Source organism: Triturus cristatus, chromosome 12 (assembly GCF_964204655.1).
Source record: "Triturus cristatus chromosome 12, aTriCri1.1, whole genome shotgun sequence".
In the NCBI taxonomy this organism is placed as follows: Eukaryota; Metazoa; Chordata; class Amphibia; order Caudata; family Salamandridae; genus Triturus; species Triturus cristatus.
In genome coordinates, this window is record NC_140595.1 from 385,373,514 (window position 1) to 385,397,590 (window position 24,077).

At 44.2% G+C, this 24,077-nt stretch overlaps 1 protein-coding gene across 1 annotated transcript in view; it reads left to right on the top strand.

The window, feature by feature from the left end:
- The first annotated feature begins 219 nt into the window (after positions 1-219).
- CLEC3A (C-type lectin domain family 3 member A) overlaps positions 220-24,077 on the top strand; it is a 53,431-nt gene continuing 29,573 nt past the window's right edge. Inside the window, exon 1 of the mRNA XM_085637935.1 lies at positions 220-468. Within this exon, the coding sequence (XP_085494061.1) occupies positions 354-468 (115 nt within the window). The 5' untranslated portion in view covers positions 220-353. The remainder of the gene's footprint in view (positions 469-24,077) is intronic.

Consider the following 24,077-nt stretch of genomic DNA (forward strand, 5'->3'; position numbering starts at 1 on the left):
CATAGCACATCTTCTTGTGAATTGCGGGCAGTCAAGGCGAGGATAAATAAGGCATGTGTCCTGAAAGAGGAAAGGAAAGCCTGTGTAAATAAGAGATGCATGAGGTCATTAGAACAAGGGACGCCATTCATGCCCCGGCCAAACCCACATTTTAGCACATTTCACAAGTGAGGAGTGTACTCCGAGCTGTCAGAAGCCTCTCACAAAGCTGACCTTGGCCAGACCTGGTCGAGAAGAGGAAGAGTGAGGGGCTGGCTCCAGGCACGGCTACCTACCCCTGTCGTTCTGTAATCTTCATTTCACTGTTCACCAGAACAGTTTCTGTAACCTGCATTTCACTTTTCACCAGAACAATGGGACGTACAGGGCTCCTTGTGGTCCTCGTTATTTCTCTCCTGCTGGTGGATCAGTTTGAGAGTCAGTCACTACAACCCAAAAGAGGCAAAAAACGGAGATCCAAAGAAAAAGGTAATTTTTTTAATTTATTTTTACAACTTGAACATGTGGCTGTTTCTGAAGCGCAGAAAGTCTAGTCTCGTGGTATACTTTTCTCGTATAAATGGCATTTATGTGTCAGCATTTCTAACACAAGAAGTGAAACTATCCTACAGATTAGATATTATGCAATTTTGTACCCAGTAAGTCCAAGGCTGATGAAAAAATAATACGGGTCTGTTCAAGTAACATATAATATAATCAGTACATCTCTGCTACACATTACAGTGTGAGCTTGGCAAACAATGGGGTAACCCAGTATCCCTCAGAACCTGGGCAATATAATGTCAAAGAAACAGTGGTTCTGTTGGGTTGACCTCTTTGTACAAATAGCACTAATCATGCGTTATTCAAACATATGCAATTTAGTCATAGGCAACACACAAAACTGTAGAGTAGTCTGAGTTTTTTATAAATTGCGTCATTCATATATATACCCACAAGTATTTGAAAAGGCCGTCGAGATACAAAGTGATAACAATTAGTGACAAGGTGACAAGTGGTGGTCAGTGATAAAGTGCGTGATATGTACAAGGTGGTTTAAAAGGTTGAACATTTCGTGGTGGCCAGAAAACAAGTATTTATAGTCGTCAACCCTTTCAGATGAGCCGGGACATTTGCCTGCCGCCCGTAATTCTTCATACAAAGAGGTCTTTTTTCACCCAACAGAACCACTCTTTGACAACACATTACAGTGTGAGCAGAATTATTTTGATGTGCAAGTCTGCCATAGGAATAGAAAAATATGTTCCTTTTGTGGAAGGGGTCGGAAGAAGCCTTCAAGAGTTGCTTAGATGTTTATTTATGATTATTTAAAAACATTGGAGTAGTAAAGTGATCATGGCAAAATACTCTGAACTTGACTCTACATAGTCTGAGCACACAGCATACAATTGCACAAAGATAAATACAGGTGTAATAAGCGTGTGTCAGAAATTAAATCTCACTCCCAGTCAAATATGAGAGGATTTGCAATAATACATGAGACCCAAGTCATGAATGTTAAATACAGAGGGGCATAATAACAGCGGCCAGCGATAATTATCGCTGGCCGTGCTTAGCGATAATTATATTATCGCAGGCTATCTCTGGAATGTATCGCCCTGGTAGCGTGTTACTCCAGGGCGATAAAAATTCCAGAGATAGCGAGGTTATCGCCCTTTTGCAGGGAAAATCGCTGGTTTGCCAGCGATGTTCCCTGCAAAACGGCGATATCCTTGCTGATACGACCCACAGGGTCATATCAGCATAATCCACTCCCTATGTTGGGGATAGGTAAGTCTGCATTTTAGCAGACGTTAGTTTTTGGAGAAAACGTGTGCTAAAATGCTGGGGCAGCCTTCTAAATATCGCGATGTGAGCATCAGCGATATTTACAAGGTTGTCCATCTGGGGTACGCCCAGTGATGCCCACTTTGCATCTCATTAGAGATGCAAAGGGAGGCATTGGGAAAAAGGGTGCTAACATGCGATTATGCATGTTAGCACCCTCTTGTAAATAGGGTGATAGTTTTATCTCCACTTTTTTGGCTTTTTAAGCCAAAAAAGCGGAGATAAAGCCCTTGTAAATATGCCCCTGAATAGGTATTAGGACTGGCTCATAGTCTCTTTCTGTATCCTGCGATAACACGAATGCTCAGAAAGCAACGCGAGGAAAGATAGATTTGGTTTGATTAGAAATACGTGGGTAGCAGATTAGTCCCCTTAGTAAGGATAACAGGAGAAGAAACATTATTTTCTTTCACTGTTAGACAAAACACGGATGGGGCATATTAACAACAGCCAGCTATAATTATCGCTGGCCGTGCTTAGCGATAATTATATTATCGCAGGTTATCTCTGGTATTTATCGCCCTGGTAGCTCGTTATTAACAGCGCATTATTCCAGGGTGATAAAAATTCCAGAGATAGCGAGGTTATCGCCCTTTTGCAGGGAACATCGCTGGTTTTCCAGGGATGTTCCCTGCAAAAGGGCGATAACCTCTCAGCATAATCCACCCCCTATGTTAGGGATGGCTAAGTCAGGATTTTAGCAGACGGCAGGTTTTGGCGAAAACTCTAGTTTTCGCTAAAATCTAATGTGTGCTAAAATCATGTGGGCTGCCTTGTAAATATTGCGATGTAAACATCAGCGATATTTGCAAGGTAGTCCATCTTGGGTACGCCCAGTAATGCCCACTTTGCATCTCATTGGAGATGCAAAGTGAGGCGTTGGGAAAAAGGGTGCTAACATGCGATTATGCATGTTAGCAACCTCCTGTAAATAGGGCGCTGGTTTTATCTCCACTTTCTTGGCTTTGTAAGCCAAAAAAGAGGAGATAAGCCCTTGTAAATATACCCGGACGTTTTTTAAAAGCCTCATAGCATCAAGCAATTATAAACAGTGTTACCTGGCAGGACTCTAAATTGGAATACCACTGTTAAAATAATTATGTTGCAAAACACAGCGTGCCTAAATCAGAATTTGCTTTGGGTAGTGTAGGTATCCCGCTGCCGGTACTGTATTTTGGGGGTTTCCACTACTAGCACACTCCCTCTTCCTCCTGTCAGGTCCGCACCTCCTAATGCACCATTCCTGGACCACTCCCCCTCAAACACCCACACACACTTCTCACGCCCTGCTCCTCAGCACAGCTAAGCATCAGACACACATTTCCTGCGCACTTTTTTTTACAACGAAAGACTAGGGTGAATAAAATAAAAATATCAGTCATATGTTGAATTATTTTCAATATGGCTATTTTTTTAAATAATTACTTGACCGACTATAGCCTCACAGCACAACTATATCAATGCTGGGTTTTTTAGATGCCTGTTTCTAAATCTCTTGTGTAGTAAAAAAAAATAGAGTCAGTGGGATCGTCTTCCGTTTATCAATAAATGATAAAGATTTGATGCAAGTAATTATCGATATTCACTTGCACAACTTCAACTAATTCAGAACGGGTGTTTTTTATTTTATTTTTATTTAGTATTTGAGAGTATACTGAGTGCACTACTAAACAGAGAGACTAGGTTAACCAAGTGTGTGAAGACATTTACAACCGGAAACACGTAAATTACACTGACAGTAGCGATGTGGGGGTCCAGAGACAAAAAAAGGAGATTAGTTCATGGTTTGGAAGAAGATGGCGAGAAATTGTGACTTGAGACCCTTCACAAAAGACACAATAGAGAGAGCAGGTCATAAGTAAATGGCGCTGGGGTCACTTAATAGCCTAGCGGGATCCGCAGAGAAAACCTGCTTGCAGATACATTCTTTATAAAATTTCACATAGGGACTTTGACATATGTGCTATTTGATTGCCTCCAGAGTTTATGAGCTAATGTGCCATGCAGTATGAGTAATTTGGGTGAACAGCCTTCAAATTCATACAACAGGTGTTACAGAGGATGCAAGCTGGATGTGGGAGTTAATGTAGTTGCTTTTGACTTTGGAAGATGTGGTCAAATTTTCTTGGGTTGGTGATCAAGCAGTATCATTTTTTAGTACAAGCATGGTGGTGTTGAGGAGGCCCATTAGTAAGCCAACCATATGAAGTAGAGAGAGAGTCGGGAGTGGAAGTTCTTGGTGAGAGCCATTGCCTATGCTTACCAAGTAAGCTGTTCTGAGAACAGAGTTTTGGAGTTCCCATGATTCTGAAAGGAAAGGTGTATAGTAGTTTAAATGACCAGAAGTTTGGTGCAAGTTGAGAGGCAGGGCGAGAGGCGTTTCAACTTTATGCCATTGTCAAGCCTAAAATTTTTTATGGCGTGCCTCATGACAAATGAGGATCAACTGAGTAGTTTTATGTTTAAGATAAATGCCTGACTTTCATATTTGGATGGTGTAGATGTATGAACTATGGAATAAGAGAGGTCAGTGGATGACACTTGGATGGAAAAAGTGGAGTGTGTTGGTATATCTATGAAGAACAATGTACTGTGTGATAATATTGCTCCCAGAAGCTCCATGATGGATTACATAGCAATGAAATCATAAAGGACTTTCTGTGAGACACTTCAGATCAGAAGGTCTGGTGGGGGGCATGAGTTTATGTTGATACATTGCTTAGTGCTAGAGTGCTAGAAAATGAACCACATATGGTGGGCGATTTTGACTTTCAGCTGCCCAGTTATGTAGGATCAGAATTACATTAGATGTACATGACATTATTTCTTCATTTATAGAACATTCATATGTGGATTAGACCTGAAAAAGTTAGAATTTTTAAGTCAAATTCACCAAAACACGTTGACGAAATATTAGGACACTATCTACGGGCTATGGGATTCTTGATAGGATATTTTTTAAACACTATGGACGTTCAGTAATATTTGAAATAGAGGTGCACATTTAAAGAGGGATTGACTTGTCTTATAAGGATCTTCCTTGTTTTTTAGATATGTGATATATGTTCTGTAAAATATTTGCATTTTTTACACAGAATGGTTGATTAAAACACATATGCTTTTTTCTTAGCTTTCTTTGCATTCTATTTTGCCTTATTGTGTACTAAGGCTTAGGTATGTGCTAGATGTGAGATTGAATGGTGTGGAATATTATTGCTGGTAAGTTTTAACAGTTACTAAGGGGGAACACTTTAAAACTTGGTCTAATTGTGAATCAAACCACTAAATAGGAAATTCCCATAACCCATTAACCCCCCCACTCTCTCGCTCTCTCTCTCAAACCCCTAAGCAGTTTTCAGCAACATTTTCTTCAATATCAGCACTTTGACAACCGCAACCCCACTGCACTTCTTATTCATCACCAAGTACTGGTTAAACCTAAAAGCTCAGTCAATTTTTCAGTTCTTCACACTAATTACTTCACCATCTGCCACAAAGCCAGTGCCAAAGCATTTTTCTCAATACATCATCCACACCCACTCCTAACACATCACCCTCCCCATTCTCATTTGAAAAAAACATTCCACATCAGTTATTGATTCCTTAAAACCGTATATTATGGCCCTCTTTTGCCTTCCATGTTGGATCAGCTCATTCTCTGATGGCCTTGATTTTGCCCTTGAACCTGTTCTTGCCACTACTGCAATCAACATGCTCAGGGAACTTATTGCAAGACTTAATAAACAGCAGAATGCCTGTTTCAATACATAACACATTCTTTTGTTACATGGCCACTAACTCATCATCCACTCATAAATGGGGTATAGGCTGCATTTAAGACTAATTTAATGCAATTTATCCCACTGCCCACCATGTAGTGACCCATTTCCCCCTGGCCATGTTATCTAAAATATTCTGTTCAATATCGCACCCTGCCCTGCAACGTCTTGCCAGACATCTATCTCCAGAAAGAAATGTTCTCATGACTTACTCCCCAACATTATTTTCCTTCAAATTCACCAGGATCTTCATTCTCTTCTGCATTTCACATCTATTGATGATGCTCTGAAACGTTCTTTTTTGACTCAGTTTATCCTTGGTGCTAATTCACTTTGCTGCTTCCCACCCAATAGCCCTGGATCTCTCACTAAAGGATGAAAGCAGAGGGTACAAAATTAAGTCCACCCAGATTGTTATAGCCTATAGACAAATATTGGACAAACTATACTTAGACAATCTAAAATCAGACTACTTGCAAAACGTTATCAACTCAATTAAACCTAAACATCAGAAACTTAAACACACTTAACTAACCACCTCTTAGGAATCAATGCATACCTATCTTACAGTTATTACTCCTGGCAAATGAATTTGCATCATATATCTCATCTAAAGTCGCTAGTACTCAACAAACTCTTGCCACATACTTTCCCACTCATTCATCCCACAATACCTCTTGTCCCAAGACTCACTCTGCTTTGCACATGTACTTCCACACCACTTTTTTGACAGTGCTCCTCATCATAATTAAATGAGCTAATTGATAATGCACTCTGTCTAATCCTTTCAATTCATGGATCAGCAAATCTTTTGTTTTCTATTCGAAAGTCCTGCGTTTCCTTTCTTATCTCTCGAACCTATCAAACATATCAGGCACCTAACCACAGTGCTTCAAATCTGCACGTTTTGACAAGCCTGAATCTCCTTTTTAAATATTTATAAGTCACCCCTAAATAGACCATTTGACTATAAAGGCAGGGTGCATAGTATTTAAAAGTAGGACATATACAAGTTCAATGTTAGACAGGTTCTTACTGTGAAAATGCCCTCAAGTCAATTTTCACTGCAGCAGGCTTTGCTGTTCCATAGGCAAACACAGGGATGCAATGTTAAAAAGGAATCTTGTATCTCTGGAATGGTACCTGCTAGAAAATAATTAAACAACCATTGTTAATAGTTGTCAAAATGCAATTAAGCGGTGGAGTCAGATTTGGTGTTACCTTTACCCTACCTGAAGCCTCTTGAAGCTAAAACTGCATTTTGTTCTCCCACTTTGGCCAGCAAGTAATTAGGATTTAAATAAACATGAATGAGTTGTGAACTTGCTCCCAGGAGCAAAACAATACGCTGACCTGAATAGGCATAGATGACCCCCCCTGAGCCTAACAGAATATGCAAGGTAGGCTGGGTTAATCCTTTTTTACACTAAACAGTCAAATCGTGCTTGATTGTCACATCCTGCTTGGCAGGTGTGCTGAGTCTTTTCATATGACACCTGAGGCTCACTTTAAAGAAGCCTCCATTGTTAAAGGAAAATGTTAACTGACATCTTTCTGTTGTCTTCCCAGCCGATCAGGCCCATTCACAGTGAGCCTGTTTTGCCATTACAGTGTCACATCCTGTTTGATAGGTCTGTCAGTTTTACATATAACTTTTGGGGCGCACTTCAAAGGAGAGAAGCAGAATGGCAGAACATTTTGTGTGTATCCATAGTCCGGTTGCTAAAAGCTGAGCTTAGTTATATCAAACTCTTGCCTCTGAGGTTGCTTTGGGTACAAAGACTGAATCAAACTGGAGTTTGGTGTTAGATATAGGAGGACACTTGGATCACCTAGCACATTACCCTGACACTCCCCAGTGCTCTGAACTCAAGTTCAGTGTGGCCGAAGACTTAGGCCATCTTGAAAAAGCCGTAAATGTGCATGGCATGCCCTGGGAACATTTACCCCATTGGTAAGTGCATCCCCAGGGGTCGCACCCACCCACTAGCTCATGCCAGGCATAAATGTTGCACCTCTAGGCACCCATTTCAGAACACTCCTGGACCCGAGAAAGTACAGAAGAGGGTTGAAACTATTGTCCGCAACCTGAGAATAGCCCTTGAGGACTGGGCCTGCTCTCTCTTGTACCCAGCTCAAAGCAGTGACTCCAAGTGTCATAATGTTGTGTAGTTCCTATAAATCTATTTAGGGTCTGTGCGTTTAGACATTATAAACTGTGGGATTGGTGTCCGGACTGATTCAAGACACCCCCACCAGATATGTTCGCCTGTAGACCAGCTAGCTCACAGTGCCACTATGAACCCCACTTACCAAGGAGCAAATAGTTTCTGGCAACTATCGAACATGAGAAACCTGTCCCATCAAGGATCGTGGAAACAGTACAGTACTTTTTGCTCAGTTACTCAAGCTCACTTTGTCTCAGAGAGGTATATAGAATAAACAACGGGGATGTTTTCAATAAGCATTTATTGAACCAGCGTCATGTGTGCGTAAATATGTGTGCTGCAACAGCCGTAAGACAGAAACAGATATATACGGTTATAAGCACCAAAAGAATAAATAGATGGTAAAATTCTACTATAATGCTAAAACAATGAATGTATGCAGGCATATAAATACTTGACAGTAATAATGTGTACTCCTACAATGCTAACCCTAACTTTATGTACCTAGCATGAATGTAGGTGTATAGCCAAGAATCCCCCTAGGAAAGAGCCAACCCCATTACCTGATGTGAGAAAATGAAGGACCCATTCTTGGTCTCGAGTTGGACACCCCGCAAGGAGTATCTGCGTGCAGGAACCTCAACGCCTCGTGTCAGTGTGTCACCATGGAAGTCTTTCTCCTCTGCCTGGCTCAGTGAAGATATGGTGCTTGGTGCTTCTATACCCAAAAGGTTTCCTCAGGGGATCTATCTTGCTGTGCCATTTCAGCCGAGGGTGACAATAGTGATGAACATTATACAGAGTTATTATACACAAGATGGTAATCCTGCTGTGATTCTGAGAATCCTCATGCATAATAAATGAGACTAGTTTTCGGAGAAAACCACACAACATTTATGCAGCACCTAACTCGGTAAAAGGTCAGCACTAAAACCGTTATGTAGTACAATGGCAGGGTAAATGCAGGTAAAAGTTTAGGAGACTACCCAGGCATGTATTGGGGTACATTGGGAATCATAACAATAAGGCTGACATCCTGTTAAAGCTACTGGGACACAACAAGCTAAAAAAGTCTTTCCTGCAACTCTGAGCTGGCCAGTGGAAACTGGACCTGATCTGGACCCTCCTGTTGACCACTGAATGCCACCCCGTGAGTCTCTAAGTGCCTCAACTGAGGTCCTGGGAAGGCTTTAGAAGAGTACTCCTGTGGTGTAGTCAGACTTAAAGGACTAAAGTCAGAAGGTAAAATCTTTTGCCAGGATGGACCTGGTATATCGAACTTGTGCTTCATCGCAGTCAGCATCAAATTGTGCCTAAGTCCTGTTCTACTGGGACCATTGACTATCATTTGCACTTTGTGCTTCCTAGTGCTATGTCTACTTAAAACATTTTAAAAATCACATATCCCCTTATTGGATTTTTTGTCATCTTGGTGTTGTTTTGTTTACTATATTTTCCTCTATTTTTCAAATTTGCTTTGAGATTTGTAATGTTTTCCCTTTTAACTTGACTACTATTTTAATACTGCATAGGTAGCTTAAGCATCGGCTCTTAGTTAAGCCTGCCTGTGTTGTGCCATAGCTACCAGAGAATTGAGCTCAGCTTATTTTAGTGGCCTCTTGGGTACACCTTGGCAAGGATTATGGTTATTATCTGAGGTGAGTACCTAATCCCTCAGCTATTCACCCAATTTTTTACATCCTTACGTTTTTCTCTTTTCTAACTTTTTCACCCATCCTCCAGTCAGACATATTGAAGTGTTCTGAAGCTATTCATCACAGGTAGACACTATGATCTCTCATGCTGCACTGGGATCTTGTTCTTTCCTACCTTCACTACAACCATTTATTTTTTCTTCCATATACATGTCGCACCTGCCAGCCTTACGTTTGTCCTCTTTTCTAAAAATGTCAGTTATCTTTTCCTACCTGCATTTGGAATCCTTCATCGATACCAATGATAATGTCTCAAGAAGTCGTAATAGGAGACTTGGTGCAAAAAGTGTCACCCTCTGACATTCAGGGTAAGAGAGAGGTCTCCATCATGGCAGTTGCGTAAAAGGGGAAGGTGGCGTAATAGTGTTTGATAATCGACTTGCTCACAGGCTGCTTTTGTTAGTAATTTCCAGAGCAGCTGGGGAGGAAAAGCTTCTGGGGCAGGAAGAGCAGATTCAGGAGAAGATGTTCCACTCTCATAGGCGTAGTGCCTGGCAACAACATTTGTTAGGTTTTCTTGCTCTCTGTATAATTTTGACATGTTTTAGGGTCCCTGCATATTTATTTTGTTTACACTGTGGGGCAGCTTACCACATTAGGGTCATGTACCTCTTAACTTTACTTACAAGCTTGAAGTCTCCTGCTAGGCATGTTGATGAGCATTCCAGATTTACCACTCTCTGTTTCCAACTGACATCTGCACTGATCGTGTTCAGCTCTCTGTCTGACTCCATGTAGCTGGAGGACTCGTAACAGTGGCACATCATATCCTGGTGGATACTCTGATTTACTCATATTTTCACATTTGAATTTTTACTACCAGTGTACTTACCTCTCCTCCTTGCTCAAGAGTGCCTTCGATAGTCACTCTCAAGTACCGCTCTAAAGCTCTATAGGGGCTGCCTAAAGAATACTCTGTTGTTACTTCTTATACAGATTCCTCCCAGGCCCAAGGGGTTAGCTCAGTGCCCTCATTGCAAAATGCTTTGGATATTATAATAACAGGGAGAGAGCAATATTACCGTCCACTTCCAGTGCTTCTATTGTGTCCTGTTGAAGATCATGACATTTTGCGAGGCCACATTTTGCAAATAGCTCATAGGCCCTTAAGAACATCCTTTGCAGTCAAGGGCACACACAATAAACATATTTTCCTGAATCTTGGAGATGGCTCTGTAAGATAGAATTAACCAGCTCTGTGTACTCTTGAGAGTTACTTTCTCTCTCTCAAAAGGAATTATCATATCATCTGCAAATACTAGGGAAACTTTGGGGTATTGCAGCTCTGTGTGCTCTTGATAACACTGGAGTAAGCAAGCCTGAAACTTGTACTTCCTCTCCCTTCATAGGAAACATGGATCCTCCGGAAGTACTAGGGAAGATTTGTGGGGTTGTTGCCCATCACTCTAGTGGGACTGGTGTGGCATTCACAGAGAAGTTCACTGGCTATCCCTGGTATTCATCATCCTTCCTTTCACATTGTACTATCCCATTCCTCTGGATTCCTCATGGATAAAGATAAGATTACATTCATTCCATGTTATGCATGCAAAGATACATTATCCTGGGGCATGGTAATGAGATTGAGTAGTAACCTCTGGTTACAAAATCAATTCATATTTTTGCTGCAGTTTCAGGGCATATGTGGCAAAATGCAGTTAAGACAAGATGCATGTGTGTCTTCTCAGTTTAATCTCTTGTGAGATGTACACATGGCTGCAGTGCAACAGTTTGGATGCTGTTGATCTCACGTCCAAGCACCCAGGATTAAAAATATTTCTGCTGCTAACACCATTTTAAGCCCCCCTCCTCTGACTGCAAGGATAGAACTTCCCTTGCTGTCAAGGCTTTTTTAAAAGATGATCAGCACACTATGGGCCGCACTATAAGTTTGACAGATGGGTTGCTCTGCCGTCCGTATCACAGGTCAATTATATCCAATGGCACATGTAAAGCGGCAGAGGGGATGTCCGTAATGTTTGTAATGGAGTAAACCGCCAGCCAAACTCTAAATCACATCTATATTTGCTGATGCCATCAAATATAAAACTGAAAACAGCAAGACCTTCAGATTTCTTTCAGTCTGATCAGTTTTTGGGGTTACAGCTCAGTTCCAGAGCACTGATTTGGATGGGCAAGTTACTTTTAGAAAGGAGATATCATTCCAATTCCAGCAGTATCATTCCCTAGTGGCACAGGAGGGCGATACATACTCAGGAAAAGTTGATGGAGCTGGAGGAGCTCCAAGCTTGACCGCTTGCTACCCCACTGAGGGCCCATGTCTCTCTTCCTGCACTCACTTAATAGGGATAATTTCACATATTACATCACTCATGACATGGTCAATGACATCACTGATGACATCACTCACGACATCACTGATGATATCACTCATGACATCACTGATGACATCACGCAGTGACTGTGTTTCTGTACAGTTTAAATATGTTTAATATATATAGACCAAGCTGTATTGAAGAATGAGTGGGTGTATGAGTGCCTCAATGGATGATTTAGTAGGTGTGGGACTGACTCTATAAGTGAGAGATTAAACGTATATCTTACTGAATGCATGGTTAGTGACTAAACTGTGCGAATGTCTGTATCAGTCTGTCTGTTGGTGTGTAAGCGGCTGCATGGGTTGGTGAATTGCTACTTGAGTGTCTCTATAGGTTATTGATTGGTTGTCTGAGTATCTGTATGGGTGCCTCAGTGTTTGTGTGGGTGGGAGGTGTGTGACTCTGTGCATAGATGTGTAAGTGGGTGATTCACTGGGTGTATGGATTCAGAGTGCATCTGTAAAGGGCTGTATGGGTGGGTGAGCATGTGTATAGGTGTGTTGGTGAGCGAATGGATGTCTCAGTGGTACATGTGTGAGTAACTACATATGTGAAAGGCAGTATTTGTTGGAGTACATAAATGACTAAATGTGAGAGTGAGTGATTTTGAGAGTGAGTGATTATGAGAGTGGCTGCATGGATGAGTGTGTGCTTCTATCAGTGATTGTATAAGAGCGTAAGTATGTGTTAGGTGGTGTGTGTATAACTGTATAGGTGAGTAAATGGGAGTGTGAATAATTATTTGCAGGACTGACTAGGTGTGTGAGTAACTCTATGGATGAGTGGTGGTGTGTGAGTGTCTATATAGATGTATGAGTGCATATGATAGTCCTGTACTGATGAGTAACCGAAAGTATGAGTGACTGTATGGGTGAGTGAGTGGATGTGTGTGTAGACCTAAGAATCAGTGAGTGGGTATGTAGTTCTTAGTGTTGGAGTGTCTATGGTTTTGAGAATAGCAGTCTGTAATTTAGAGTGGGTGTATAAAAGGTTTAGAGTGTGAGAAGATGCATCAGATTATCAAGTGGAAGATGTAATCAGTGATGTAATCAGTGATGTCACTTGAGATGTCATCAGTGATGTCATCAGTGATGTCACTGACCATGTCATAAGTGATTTAATATGTGACGTCATCAGCAGTGCATTGCGGGGGCGCGACTTATTGTTAGCTGAACTAACTATAACGGACAAATTTCCCTGGTTTTGTATGACTGAAATGTCCAACTAACTATAACGTGCCTGAAACCTACGGTTTTTTCAGGGAATTTCAAAGGCTTTTTAAATGCGTTCAGTAGTTCCTGAGAAATGTAAAAAAAAAATATCGATATCTGAGTCGCGAACCCTCCCGAGCTCAATTCTGATTGGCTGCCAACACTCCAAACCAGGAAGTGTTGGCAGCCATCTTGTGACTTGGTAACGAGTCACAAGAAAAAGGGTGAAGCAAAGATAAAAAACACATGAAAAGGGGGCAGGTTAGAATCACCCTGACGCCCTAGGCCTGCTCAGGGGGTCCCACAAGGACGCCCAGGGCCAAAAAAAGCATTTCTTTTTAAAACGGCCGAATTCGCGCTGGAATCGCAAATTCAGCCGAGAATTTTTTTTAAAAAAAGGCACTGGCTCCCGCGGTTTGTTTTTGAAAGGCCCCGGGAGGCCCAGGTCCCTGGGGCACTCACCAATTAATTTGCAGGGGCCCCTGCAGCCCCAGGGACTGCCACCTCCCCGGGTTTATTAAATTGAATGCGTGGGTCACGTGGCCCCCCCGCAGCCCTGAGGACCGCCACCTCCCCGGGGCTTCTTTAATAAATGTGTAGGGGGTCCCAACCCCCCCACGCTGCACCATTGTAATGTGTCAGTCAGACCGCAGCAGCAGATGGAGGTTGGACTGCAACCGATGCGCCTTTGGTTGCAGTTGGACTGCCATCATAATCGTTCCCTCATGTCTATATAAGTGAGTGTTTGCATGTGTAAATGGGTTTGTGACTATGGGTTTTTGATCAAGTGTGAGTATATGTGTGGGTGTGTCAGTACCTTTGTTAATGACTCTATAGGCATGTGAGTTCATGTATGAGTATCTGTACAAGTGTTTTTGTGGCCATAGGTTAAATTAATAACATACATTTTATAACTGTACAAATACATTTTATTAACACAACACAATGGAATTTAAACTAAAGAATTAAAAAATAAACATAACTTATTTGACTACTTACTGTTAGACCTGGCCCTTTTTGCAGGTTTGTCCCCAAACCTTTTGCTTTTTGCCTCCTACTATTTTTCTGACCATGATTTTGTTGGCTATTGGACACTGGGCACTTTACCAGTGCTGATCAGTGCTAAAGTACATATGCTCTCTATGTAAATTGTGATAATGATTGGTTATCCCTAATTGGCATATTTGATTTACCGGTAAGTCCCTAGTCAAGTGCACTGAGTGTGCCAGGACCTGTTAATCTACTAGTTGGTTTGCAGCACTGGTTGTGCCACCCACATGGTTAGCCCTGTAAATGTGTCTCAGACCTGCCACTGCAGTGTCTGTGTGTGCAGTTTTGAACTTCCTGTCGACCTGGCAACTGCGGCCACTTGCCAGGCCCTAACTTTTTTCTTTTCTTACATGTAAGGCACCCCTCGGGTAGGCGAAAGGTAGTACCCTGGGCAGGGTGCATTGTGTGTGAAAGGTAGGACATGTGCTGGTGTGTTTTACATGTCCTGATAGTGAAATACTGTGTATTTTGGTTTTCATTATTGAAAGGCTGTCTGTCCCATAGGTTAACATGAGAGCTGCTTTGTAACATCTTACAAGTGTAACTTTTCATTGGGAGAAGAGAGAGAAATGGAGTTTAGGCTCTCTGAACTCAGAATTTATTAACACACCTTTTAGTAAAGGTGGTTTTCAAATTGTGTGTTTGAAAAAGCCACTTGTAGAAAGTGGGCATTTTCTTGCTTTACCATTCTGTATGCCTCTGCCTGTTTGTGTATTCACCGTCTGGTTCTGGATTGACAGGAGCTGGTGATGTGCATTTACTCAAGACTGTCACAACGGGTATTAAAGTGTGCCCTGCCTTTCCTGGGTGAGTCATAGCCCGGCTGATTAGACATTTCTGCACTTAGCGTGGTGGGAGGAGTTTTCACTAGCACCTGAATAGGTTGTGTCTCCTTTGCAGAATGCTGTCTACACTCCCTGTGGTCAAGCTGGACCAGAGAGGACAGAACTGGTTTGTACTGAGCTCAGAGACCCTAAAGGAAAGGCTACAATAAGAAATTGGGATATTTGTATTGGTCCTAAAACCCCAGGAATTTAGATCACTTCTGGAAACAAGAGGACTCTGCCAAGAAGAAGAGCAGAAGAGCTATGTGAGGAACTCTACCCTTTCTGTTGTGTGAGGGGTGGGTTGGCCTGCAGGTTCTGCTTCTGTTTGTGGGCAGAGGAAAAGGACTGACTCTTTTTGCCCTGCTGTGGTATCCTGCTTGAGAAGATCTCCAAGGGCTTGTGTGTGCTTGCCTCCTGTTGGAAGTCTCATGGAAAACAAAGACTTCAAAAGATCCTTGCTGGATCCAAAAATATACTGCCTAGAAAGAAAGCTGTGTGAGGCCCCTTGTTGTGTGTAATGCCATTTAGCCTTCAGTTACTGCTCCTGTCTGGAGCAGCAGAAGCACTGGACTGTTCTTCACCTTGTTGACAAGAGCTCTCAACATGGCCCTAATCTGATTGGTGGGCGCTGGTATCTCCACATCCATCGGTCAAGCCTGGGGTGCACTGTGAATCTGGTGCAGGGTAAGTGCCCTGTCAGGTGCTGGAGAATGTGTGTGCCTGCGCTCCAGCCTGCTGCCTGTAGCAACGTGGAGAAGTGAGTCTCCTTTCCCCGCAGTGGGGCATTGGGGTGAACACGGTCCTCCTTCCAAAAGGGAGGGCTGAGACGTATGCTGCTGGAGGGAGAAGGACCATCCTGTGGACCCTTCTCCTAGTCTGGGACAATGCTGTTGGTCATCAAGAACCCCTGAGTGCGTCCCTCCCCTACCCTCAATTGTGCTGGTTGAGTAATGCCGGGAGAAGCCTACACGGGAAGGACTAACACAGCCGGCACCTCTGATATGGTCTCCTTGAAGCCGCAGGAGAGACCGCCATCCTGCGCCTCCTTCACGGGTGGCCCGGCCCATTTTTGTGAGGCAGCCTTCCTTTTGATAGCTGTGCCACGGGGACGTGGGCTGCCTCTTTGTACTGCTCCAGATAAGGGTACCCAACGAGGTCTCTCCATTGCTTTGGGCACATTCTGGGATAAGCAGCAGCCCTGTACGATCGCGGGCTGCTGCACTCTACACACAGGGGACCCAGCAAGGTCTTCCAGTTGATTTTACCTTCGGGAGCACTCATTGCTGATAATTGTGTGGTGCGTCCTCGACGGAGGACCCCTATTTTGTTGATCGATGTTTCTGTCGACTACGGAAGTTACCAGATTAACTGTGCACAGAAGCTTCCATGCCCTACAATTGGCCAATATTACCTTATAACCCTTAATAGGTGTGCAGGTGCGTTGCCACCCATATTCGGATGGGGATATTTTATGATGTACTTTCTTATCTGATTTGCATTCTCATGCCCTGATGTTGTGATTTATGTGATGTTATGACAATTGCTTAGTTGGCAAAGTGGTTTATGGTTTACATGATGTTATGACAATAGCCTAGTTGGCAAAGTGATTTATGATTTATGTGATTGTGTTACATACAATATATGAGGTATTTTTATATACTACTGTGTAGAGTCTCTTTTGTGGTGCATTTGTTGTGTCCCTGGTGTGTGCGTTTGTGCAAATGCTTAACACATTGCCTCTGGGATAAGCCTGACTGCTCTGTCAAGTTACCAAGAAGGTGAGCAGGGGTTATCTTGGGTGTGTAACTCCCTTACCTTGACTAGAGTGGTGGGTTCTGCCTGGATTAGGTGCATACCCTAACCAACCAGAACCCCAATTTCTAACATTTACAAATACAGAAACACATCCAATCCTGAACTTCTGATTAACTACACTAGGACCCCACCCTTGCACTTGCAGTGCTGTTGTCTATTTACTTTACCTCTTCAAATTTGTTAAATTTGATGGCATGCCAATGTGGGAACAATGAGTACTGGCATTGTCATCATGGTAAGCTTAAATGCATGTTGTGAAATTTAGGAATACCAACTTGGTGTCTAACCCTGAATTGTGCAGAATATCCATGGAATGCCTTACATGCCTTTTTGAGGGAAACAAACTCTAACATTAAAGGTATCAAAATCAAGACACCAAGAGAACTGACAGATAAAGTTGTGATTTTGGCATGTTTGTGTAGTATTATATCTGCAGCAAGCAATTATCAAGAGAGACAGGTAAATATTATTCTTATGGGACAAGCTCCACGTCAAAGCATGTTAAAACCACCCACAAAAGAACATATAATCACTTCATGTACAAGAAGACATGTGACTCAGTATGTGGGCACATTAGTGACTGTATGGGTGTCTAAACTGGCATGTAAGTGGCTTCATGGATTAGTAACTGGCTTTGTTAGTCGGTGTTTAGGTGTGTAACTGTGAGTGCAAGTGACTCTATTAGTAGTGGATACATAAGTACTGGGTGAGTGGATGTATAAGTCCCTCTATCGCTGTCTGACTGGGTGTGTGGTTTTGTAAATAGGTTTGCGAGTGGCTCTATGGGTATGTGAGTGGGTGAATAACTGGGTGTATGGATGTTTAAGTGGGAGTGTAAATGAATGACTGCTGCGTACATGAATGGCTGTATAGGTGTGTGAGTGGGTGTGACAGTGACTGTCTGGGTGTGTGAATGACTATGTAAACAGACATAAAGGTGAGTAAACTGGTGAGTGAATGGTTTTATGGGTGTGTGACTGAGTGTCAGTCACTATCAGCCTATATGAGCGGTGAAGACATAAGTGCTTATGTGGGAGTGTAACTGGGTGTGTAAATTCCTGCCTGACTGTGTGAGTGGGTGCAAATTACATAATATTAAATTGCATACTATAAGCAACCACCCACATCTAATTTCGGACACATTCATGCATATTGGCTCAATAAAATAACAATATTTTCAGTACAACAATTCCTCTTCCTCCTTTTGCTGTTCAGTATATTTTTAGGTAGTGTTCTCATCTAACCTTATTTCTATTTTGCCTTTTACTGTAGTGCGTAGAAGCTACACATTTTATTTCAGTTTATTGACAATCATGTGGTCCTGTGGTGAAATGTACACAAATCCTTTTTTATACCTTGTGCCAGACTTTGTGGGGGGGAGGGATTTCCTGACCTACCCCAAAACCGATTCTGGTCAGTTCTTCTTCTCCCTGGTCTCATCGTTCATACAAATTCTCCATGGGGAAATCATTAACAGGCCCAGACAGCTGGAAACTCCTAGAAAGCCTCAGAAGCTTGGGACAGGAAATGCCATCTTTGTAAAAGTTTCAAAATGATAAACTAACATTCAACTTTTGCATTAAAAAGGATTTTAATTACAATTCATTTGAGTGTAAACAACATTCCCAAACTGAAGTTAGCACTCATTAAATTGTTAAGGAAACCCAGCATTATTAGCCTGGGGGAGGAGATAGGCCTTACAACAGAGAAAAACAACTCTAGGAGTGTTTTTCAGTGTCAGCACATGTAAAACTGAAACATACATGTCCTAATGTTTAAATACCATGCACACTGCCCTATGAGTCTCTAGGGCCTAACTTAGAAGTGGCTTATATGTATTTTTCAGAAATTGCATTTTAAAACGGCACTACAGACTGCAGTGGCAGGCAGGAGAAATGTTTAAAAAGGCTGTTTTAGTAAGTGGCACAATGGGCGCAGCTTCCCAATAAATAGATTTAATTTGCAGGCCCTGGCTACATATAGTACCGTATGCTAAGCAATTACATGTAAATTAAATATACCAATCAGATGAAAGACAAGTTTACAATGTTTTGAGAGAAGAGCACAAGAACTTTACAACTGTTTAGCAGAGAACATGTGCACTGAGTCCTCAAAGTCAACAAATCTGGCTCAGCAAAGGAAGGCAGATAAAGGCATAAAATCTGGAGCGATGATGCAGAAAGGGCTCGGTCCAACACAGATGAAATGTCTTACCTGAAATAGAATTAAAGTGAAAGCAGGAACCAAAACAAAAAGTTACTGCTCCAACATGGAGCTTTTCGTTTTTAAGATAGCTGCAGGAAACCAGAAAGCAATTTGCGCCTTTAAAGACCAAGAGATACTTGGCACAGTGTAAAATACAAACATTATGAACATACTTGCCTAAGCACTTCAATGAGGGCACAAACCACCATGGGGAGACCTTTAAGAATACCACAAACTGACTAACCCAACCAAACAACACTGTAAAGACTTGGAAGCATGTTTGATATATAAATAAAATGACACATTTAAACACAATTGTGACTCCTAACTGGCTGATAATGTTGGTCTGGTAGAGTAAAAAAGGACTACACTGGCTCCCAGTTGAACAATAAGGAAGTTTTCATCCATTGTGTTAAGAAGGCTTATCTTTCAGCCTAAACACTGCAATTGTCAAGTGCTGGAGATGAGAGGGTTAAAGATCCATTTTATTTCCAACGATTTCAGTTAATAAGTACTGGTGGGAGAAGGTCATCTGTTATGTTTACCATTTTGAAAGATCCAGCAAGACCACTAAATCTATGATTGCATTTAAATAAAGCAATCATTTTTCTGAAAGGGAAAGTGGGATGTGTTTGAAAAAAAGATTAAAAGTTTGCAAACGTTCTTAGCAGTAAGGACTGGTACTATACACTACTGCCTATTTAAAAAAAAATTCAACATTCACAAAATTGAAGGTGCCTTTTGTGACCCCTTTCCATTTGTAAACATGTTACGGTGTCAGTAGAAAATTAATTTTTTGCGACTAGATTTCAGTCACAAAACATTATTACAGTCTATAATGAATGGGCATTTGGACGAGGCATCCTAAACACACCCGTGTCAAATTCCCATTCAGTTTGGTTTTTCTAAACCCATTTATTGATTGTGAAAAGGTTTTCTGAATCAATAAATTTGCTTTGTACACTTTTAAAGTAGTTCAGTGTTTGTAAACCCTCGTATTTACTGACTCGTGGAGTTAGTTTGAAAATGCTAAAGCCCTTTGTACATCTAATGATTTATAAAAATATTGACAGGGGAACAATCTTTTCGAACTCTGTCACATTAGTGGATATGTGATGAACGCATTGTACATCTGGCCCTAAATGTTTTGAAACGGACGTTTACTCAGCACCTTTTTAGGTGCAGCAAAGCAGAGGCACAGCCCAGCTTCCGTCTGGATCCTTAGGCACTGAATTATTCCCCAAAAGAGCTTACGACCTTCCGATTGATTCATTTGTACAAAAAAAGAGTTCTGGTGCCCAAACCTTTGCTCAGGAGCCCATGACTGGTGCAATTAAATATTGCAATGCTGCATACCAAGGCTGTGCAGTCTTAAATCCACTTTATATTCACTTTTAATTCACTACCAGGAACTCCCAGACTATTTATCTTACTCTTACAGTTTCCTGCTTTTTTCTTATGTGACAGTTTTTATGTTTTTCTTTTTCTCCATCTTTCTGTTTTGTGTGTGCTCCCCTCTATTGTTTCAGTAAGCGACTGACTCGGAAGAATAAGTGCTGCTCACCAATAATTAGTTCAGATGGCCCGCACCATTATTTTTGAAGCTTTTCCGTCAGCATCTTTTCCATTAAAGTGGCAATACATTTCCAACCAAAATTTAGGCTAAAAGTCTTGAGACTAAAAGAGGAGGGCGAAGTGGACAATCTTGAGCTTACTTGCACAATCGCTAGAAATCTCAAGTAGGCATTTTACTGATGCCTTCTTGCCTTGCTGAGTATTTCTATTATTTTTCTATGGCTCAAAATTAGAGATTCACTCTTTAAAGTTGTTTGTACTAATTAGGGGTGGGCAGAGTTGGCGTAGCGCCACTACGTGGAGTTCCACGGAGTTATGGAAAAAATGTGTGGAACAGGAGCCCACGTCCTACGGACAGCCGAGGGTCCGTGTGCCCGGGACGGGGGTCCCACGTGCCCAGTCATGCTCCCAGATCCCCCTGGCCTGGCTGGGGTTTCAGGCAGCGCCTGGGGTATGGGAGTTACCGTCCTGCGGCCTGCCAAGGGTCCGTCTACCCAGGACAAGGGTTCCTTGTGCAGAGCCCCTGAGCCCTCCAAAGGGCAAGCTGGACCCCTACCGTGAAGGCTCAGGTGTACAGATGGGCATCCTTTGGTCCCGGCCATCTGATCGTGCCATTTCCCCTCAGCCATCTGGTCGTGCGCAATGGTTTCCAATGGGATGACCAGATGGCTTGTCTGCCTCCCCGATCCCAGCCAGGGCTCTAGGAGGTCAGGAACCTAGCGCCCTGGGCCCCCTCCATCACTTGGTGCGCACGGGTTACCAGAAAAAGGGGTAGCTTTCCTCCAGATTACTAGGGGTAGGGTATGCCGGAACCCCACCGGGCTGACGGTCCTCAGCCGGGGACCAGATGGGCTAGGCCCAGACAACACCTCCCCACCGTCCGGGGGCCCCCTCCTCCGGCCCGTGGCATGGCAAAGTGCCTGGGACGGTCTTCATCAGTCCTGGGCAGTCCTTCCCCAGATGTCAGAGCCACGAGAACTCCTACGGCCCTCCCCGTGCCTGAGGCCTTGCCGGGGTCTCCGAGTACCTGGGAAGCGGAGCCCGAGAGCCCTCCAAAGGGCAGGCGTGAGACCTCCCGTGAAGGCTCGGGGCAGGCAGATGGGCATCCTTCAGGCCCAGCCATGTGGTCGTCCTTTCCCCTCGGCCACTGGTCATGCGCAATGCTTTCCAATGGGGCGACCAGATGGCCGGGCTGCTCTGGAAGTCCTGATGAGGGCTCATTTGCCTTCCCGATCAGAGCCAGGGCTCCAGGAGGTTGGGTGCGTTCGTGCCTCGGGTCTCCTAAGTCTCGCACTGCGCATGGTTTACCAGAAAGGGGGGTAGCTTTCCTCCGTATTACTAGGGACAGGTTACTCCAGAACCCCTCCTCGCATAGCGGTCCTCAGCCGGCAGCCGGACGGGCCAGGACACCCCCAGCCCGGGTTCCCTCCTCGGTCCTGCAGCGTGGCCGCGTGCCCGGGACAGGGTACCGCGGGCCTGGGGAGGCTGCCCCTGTGCCTCCGGGCCCGGGAGCCCCGGCTGTGTCCAGGGGCTCAGCCGGGCTCTGGGTCAGGAGCTCCATTCCTGGGCCCCGTCCCCCGGCCTGCCGCTCTGCCAAAGCCCCGAGACGGGGTTCCGTCGTGCCCGAGGAGCCTCCACCTGATTGGCTTGGTTCTTGAGCTCCAGGGGCCCTGGAGATGGTGGCCTCCCCACCCCTGACTATGTCCTTGGTCCTGCCATGTGGTAGGGTGCCCGGGACGGGGTCCCGCAGTCCCGGGAAGTCTTCCCCTTCACCTCTTGGCCTGGGAGCCCCGGCTGGGTCCAGGGGCCCCGCTGGGCCCCAGGTCAGGTGCTCCAGCCCTAGGCCCCATCCCTGGGCCTGGCGCTCTGCCAAAGGCCCGCAATAGGGTTCAGTCGTGCCCGGGGAGCCTCCCCCTGCTTGGCTGGGTTCAGGATCTCCAGCCGGGGCCCCTGATGGCCCCGCGGAGGGTGCCCTCCCCACCCTGGGCTCCGTCCTCGGTCCTGCCGCATGGCAGGGAGCCTGGGATGGGGTCCCGCGGTCCCAGGGAGGCTTCCCCTTCAGGCCCGGGAGCCCCGACTGGGTCCAGTAGCCCCACCGGGCCCCGGGTTGGGTGCTCTAGCCCTGGGCCCTGCCCTCCGGCCTGCCACTCCGCCAAAGGCCCAGGACGGGGGTCTGTCAGTCCCGTGCAGGCCTCTCCCGCTTCGCCTGATTGTCAAGGTGTCTGCGGGCCCCGGGTCAGAGGGCCCTTCGGCTCCCCCTTGCCGCCCCCATGGCTGATGCCCAGCTGGGGCCCCGGGCCTCCAACCCCCCATGCCCCGGCACCCGCTCACTCTTTTGTTAGGGCACAGAGTGAACAGATGGCCCCCCTTTCGAGCCCCGCCATCTGGCCGCGCCTTTCCCCTCAGCCATCTGGTTGCACCTATCCCCTCGGCCATCTGGTTGCACCTATCCCCTTGGCCATCTGGTCGCACGTAATGCTTTCATGTGGGGTGAGCAGATGGCCGGGCTTCATTTGCCACCCCGATCCCAGAGAGGGCTCCAGGTGGTCGAGCACAGTTGCTCCTTGGGTCCCCTCTGTCACCTCATGTGCACAGATTACAAGAAATGTGGGTAATTTTCCTCCAGATCATAAGGGAGAGGGTCAATCAGACCTCCATGAGGTCTGGCAATTCTGAGACAGTGGAAGGCAGAACCCAGGCCTGCCCGCCGGGGCTCCCAGGGGACGGGTCCGCACCTGCCTCTAAGCTCCCACCATCCCTGCGCTGTTTTACTTTGCTTTGCCCCCACCCTCTCTGCCTGCTGTCCATGTTGCTTTCCCCCTAACCTCCATGCCTGTCGTCTGTGTTGCTTTGAACTCACCTGACTGAGTAGCCCCAGGGACCTGCAATAAAAAGAAGGTGTTATGATGCAATCACCACTGGCCATGTCATAGCACGTTTTCCACTCCTTCACCTTCCCTCTGTGTTGAATCTCTCTCTCCTCTCTACTTGTTGTCTGCCACTCCCTTTCTGACAAGAATTAAAAAAAAACATTGGCAAAGCCAATAGGTATCACCTATGTGAGAACTATTGGCTTTGTCAATATATTTTTTAGCCATGTTGTACTGCAGCAAGGACTGTGGCAATACACTTTGGTATTCAGTGGAATGTGGATTAGCAGTAAGTAACTGATGCTGTTTCCTATTCTTTTTCTGACCTTTTATGAGTGTTAACATTTCTTTAACACAGCGAATGGTGTATTTAGGTGACTGTTATTTCTAAAGGTTAAGAACAATAAGAAGAATAACATACCACACCAATATATCAGTATTCCTGTTGTAATATGAAGAGTAAACATTGCGCCAGAGCATAAAAGATTACACATTTGTCAAATCAGGGTGCTGTTCTTGGATATACAGGTTGTTCTTTATAAAAGCAATTTAAAAGGTAGGCATTTAAGGATGTTACTGTTAGTAGACAAAAGTAATTGTACCAGAACAATTTTAGTGTTAATAATAATCATAATTTTTATTATGAGGAAGGTGTATAAACCTACCCCACACAAAAAAAATCAGAGAATTTGTGCC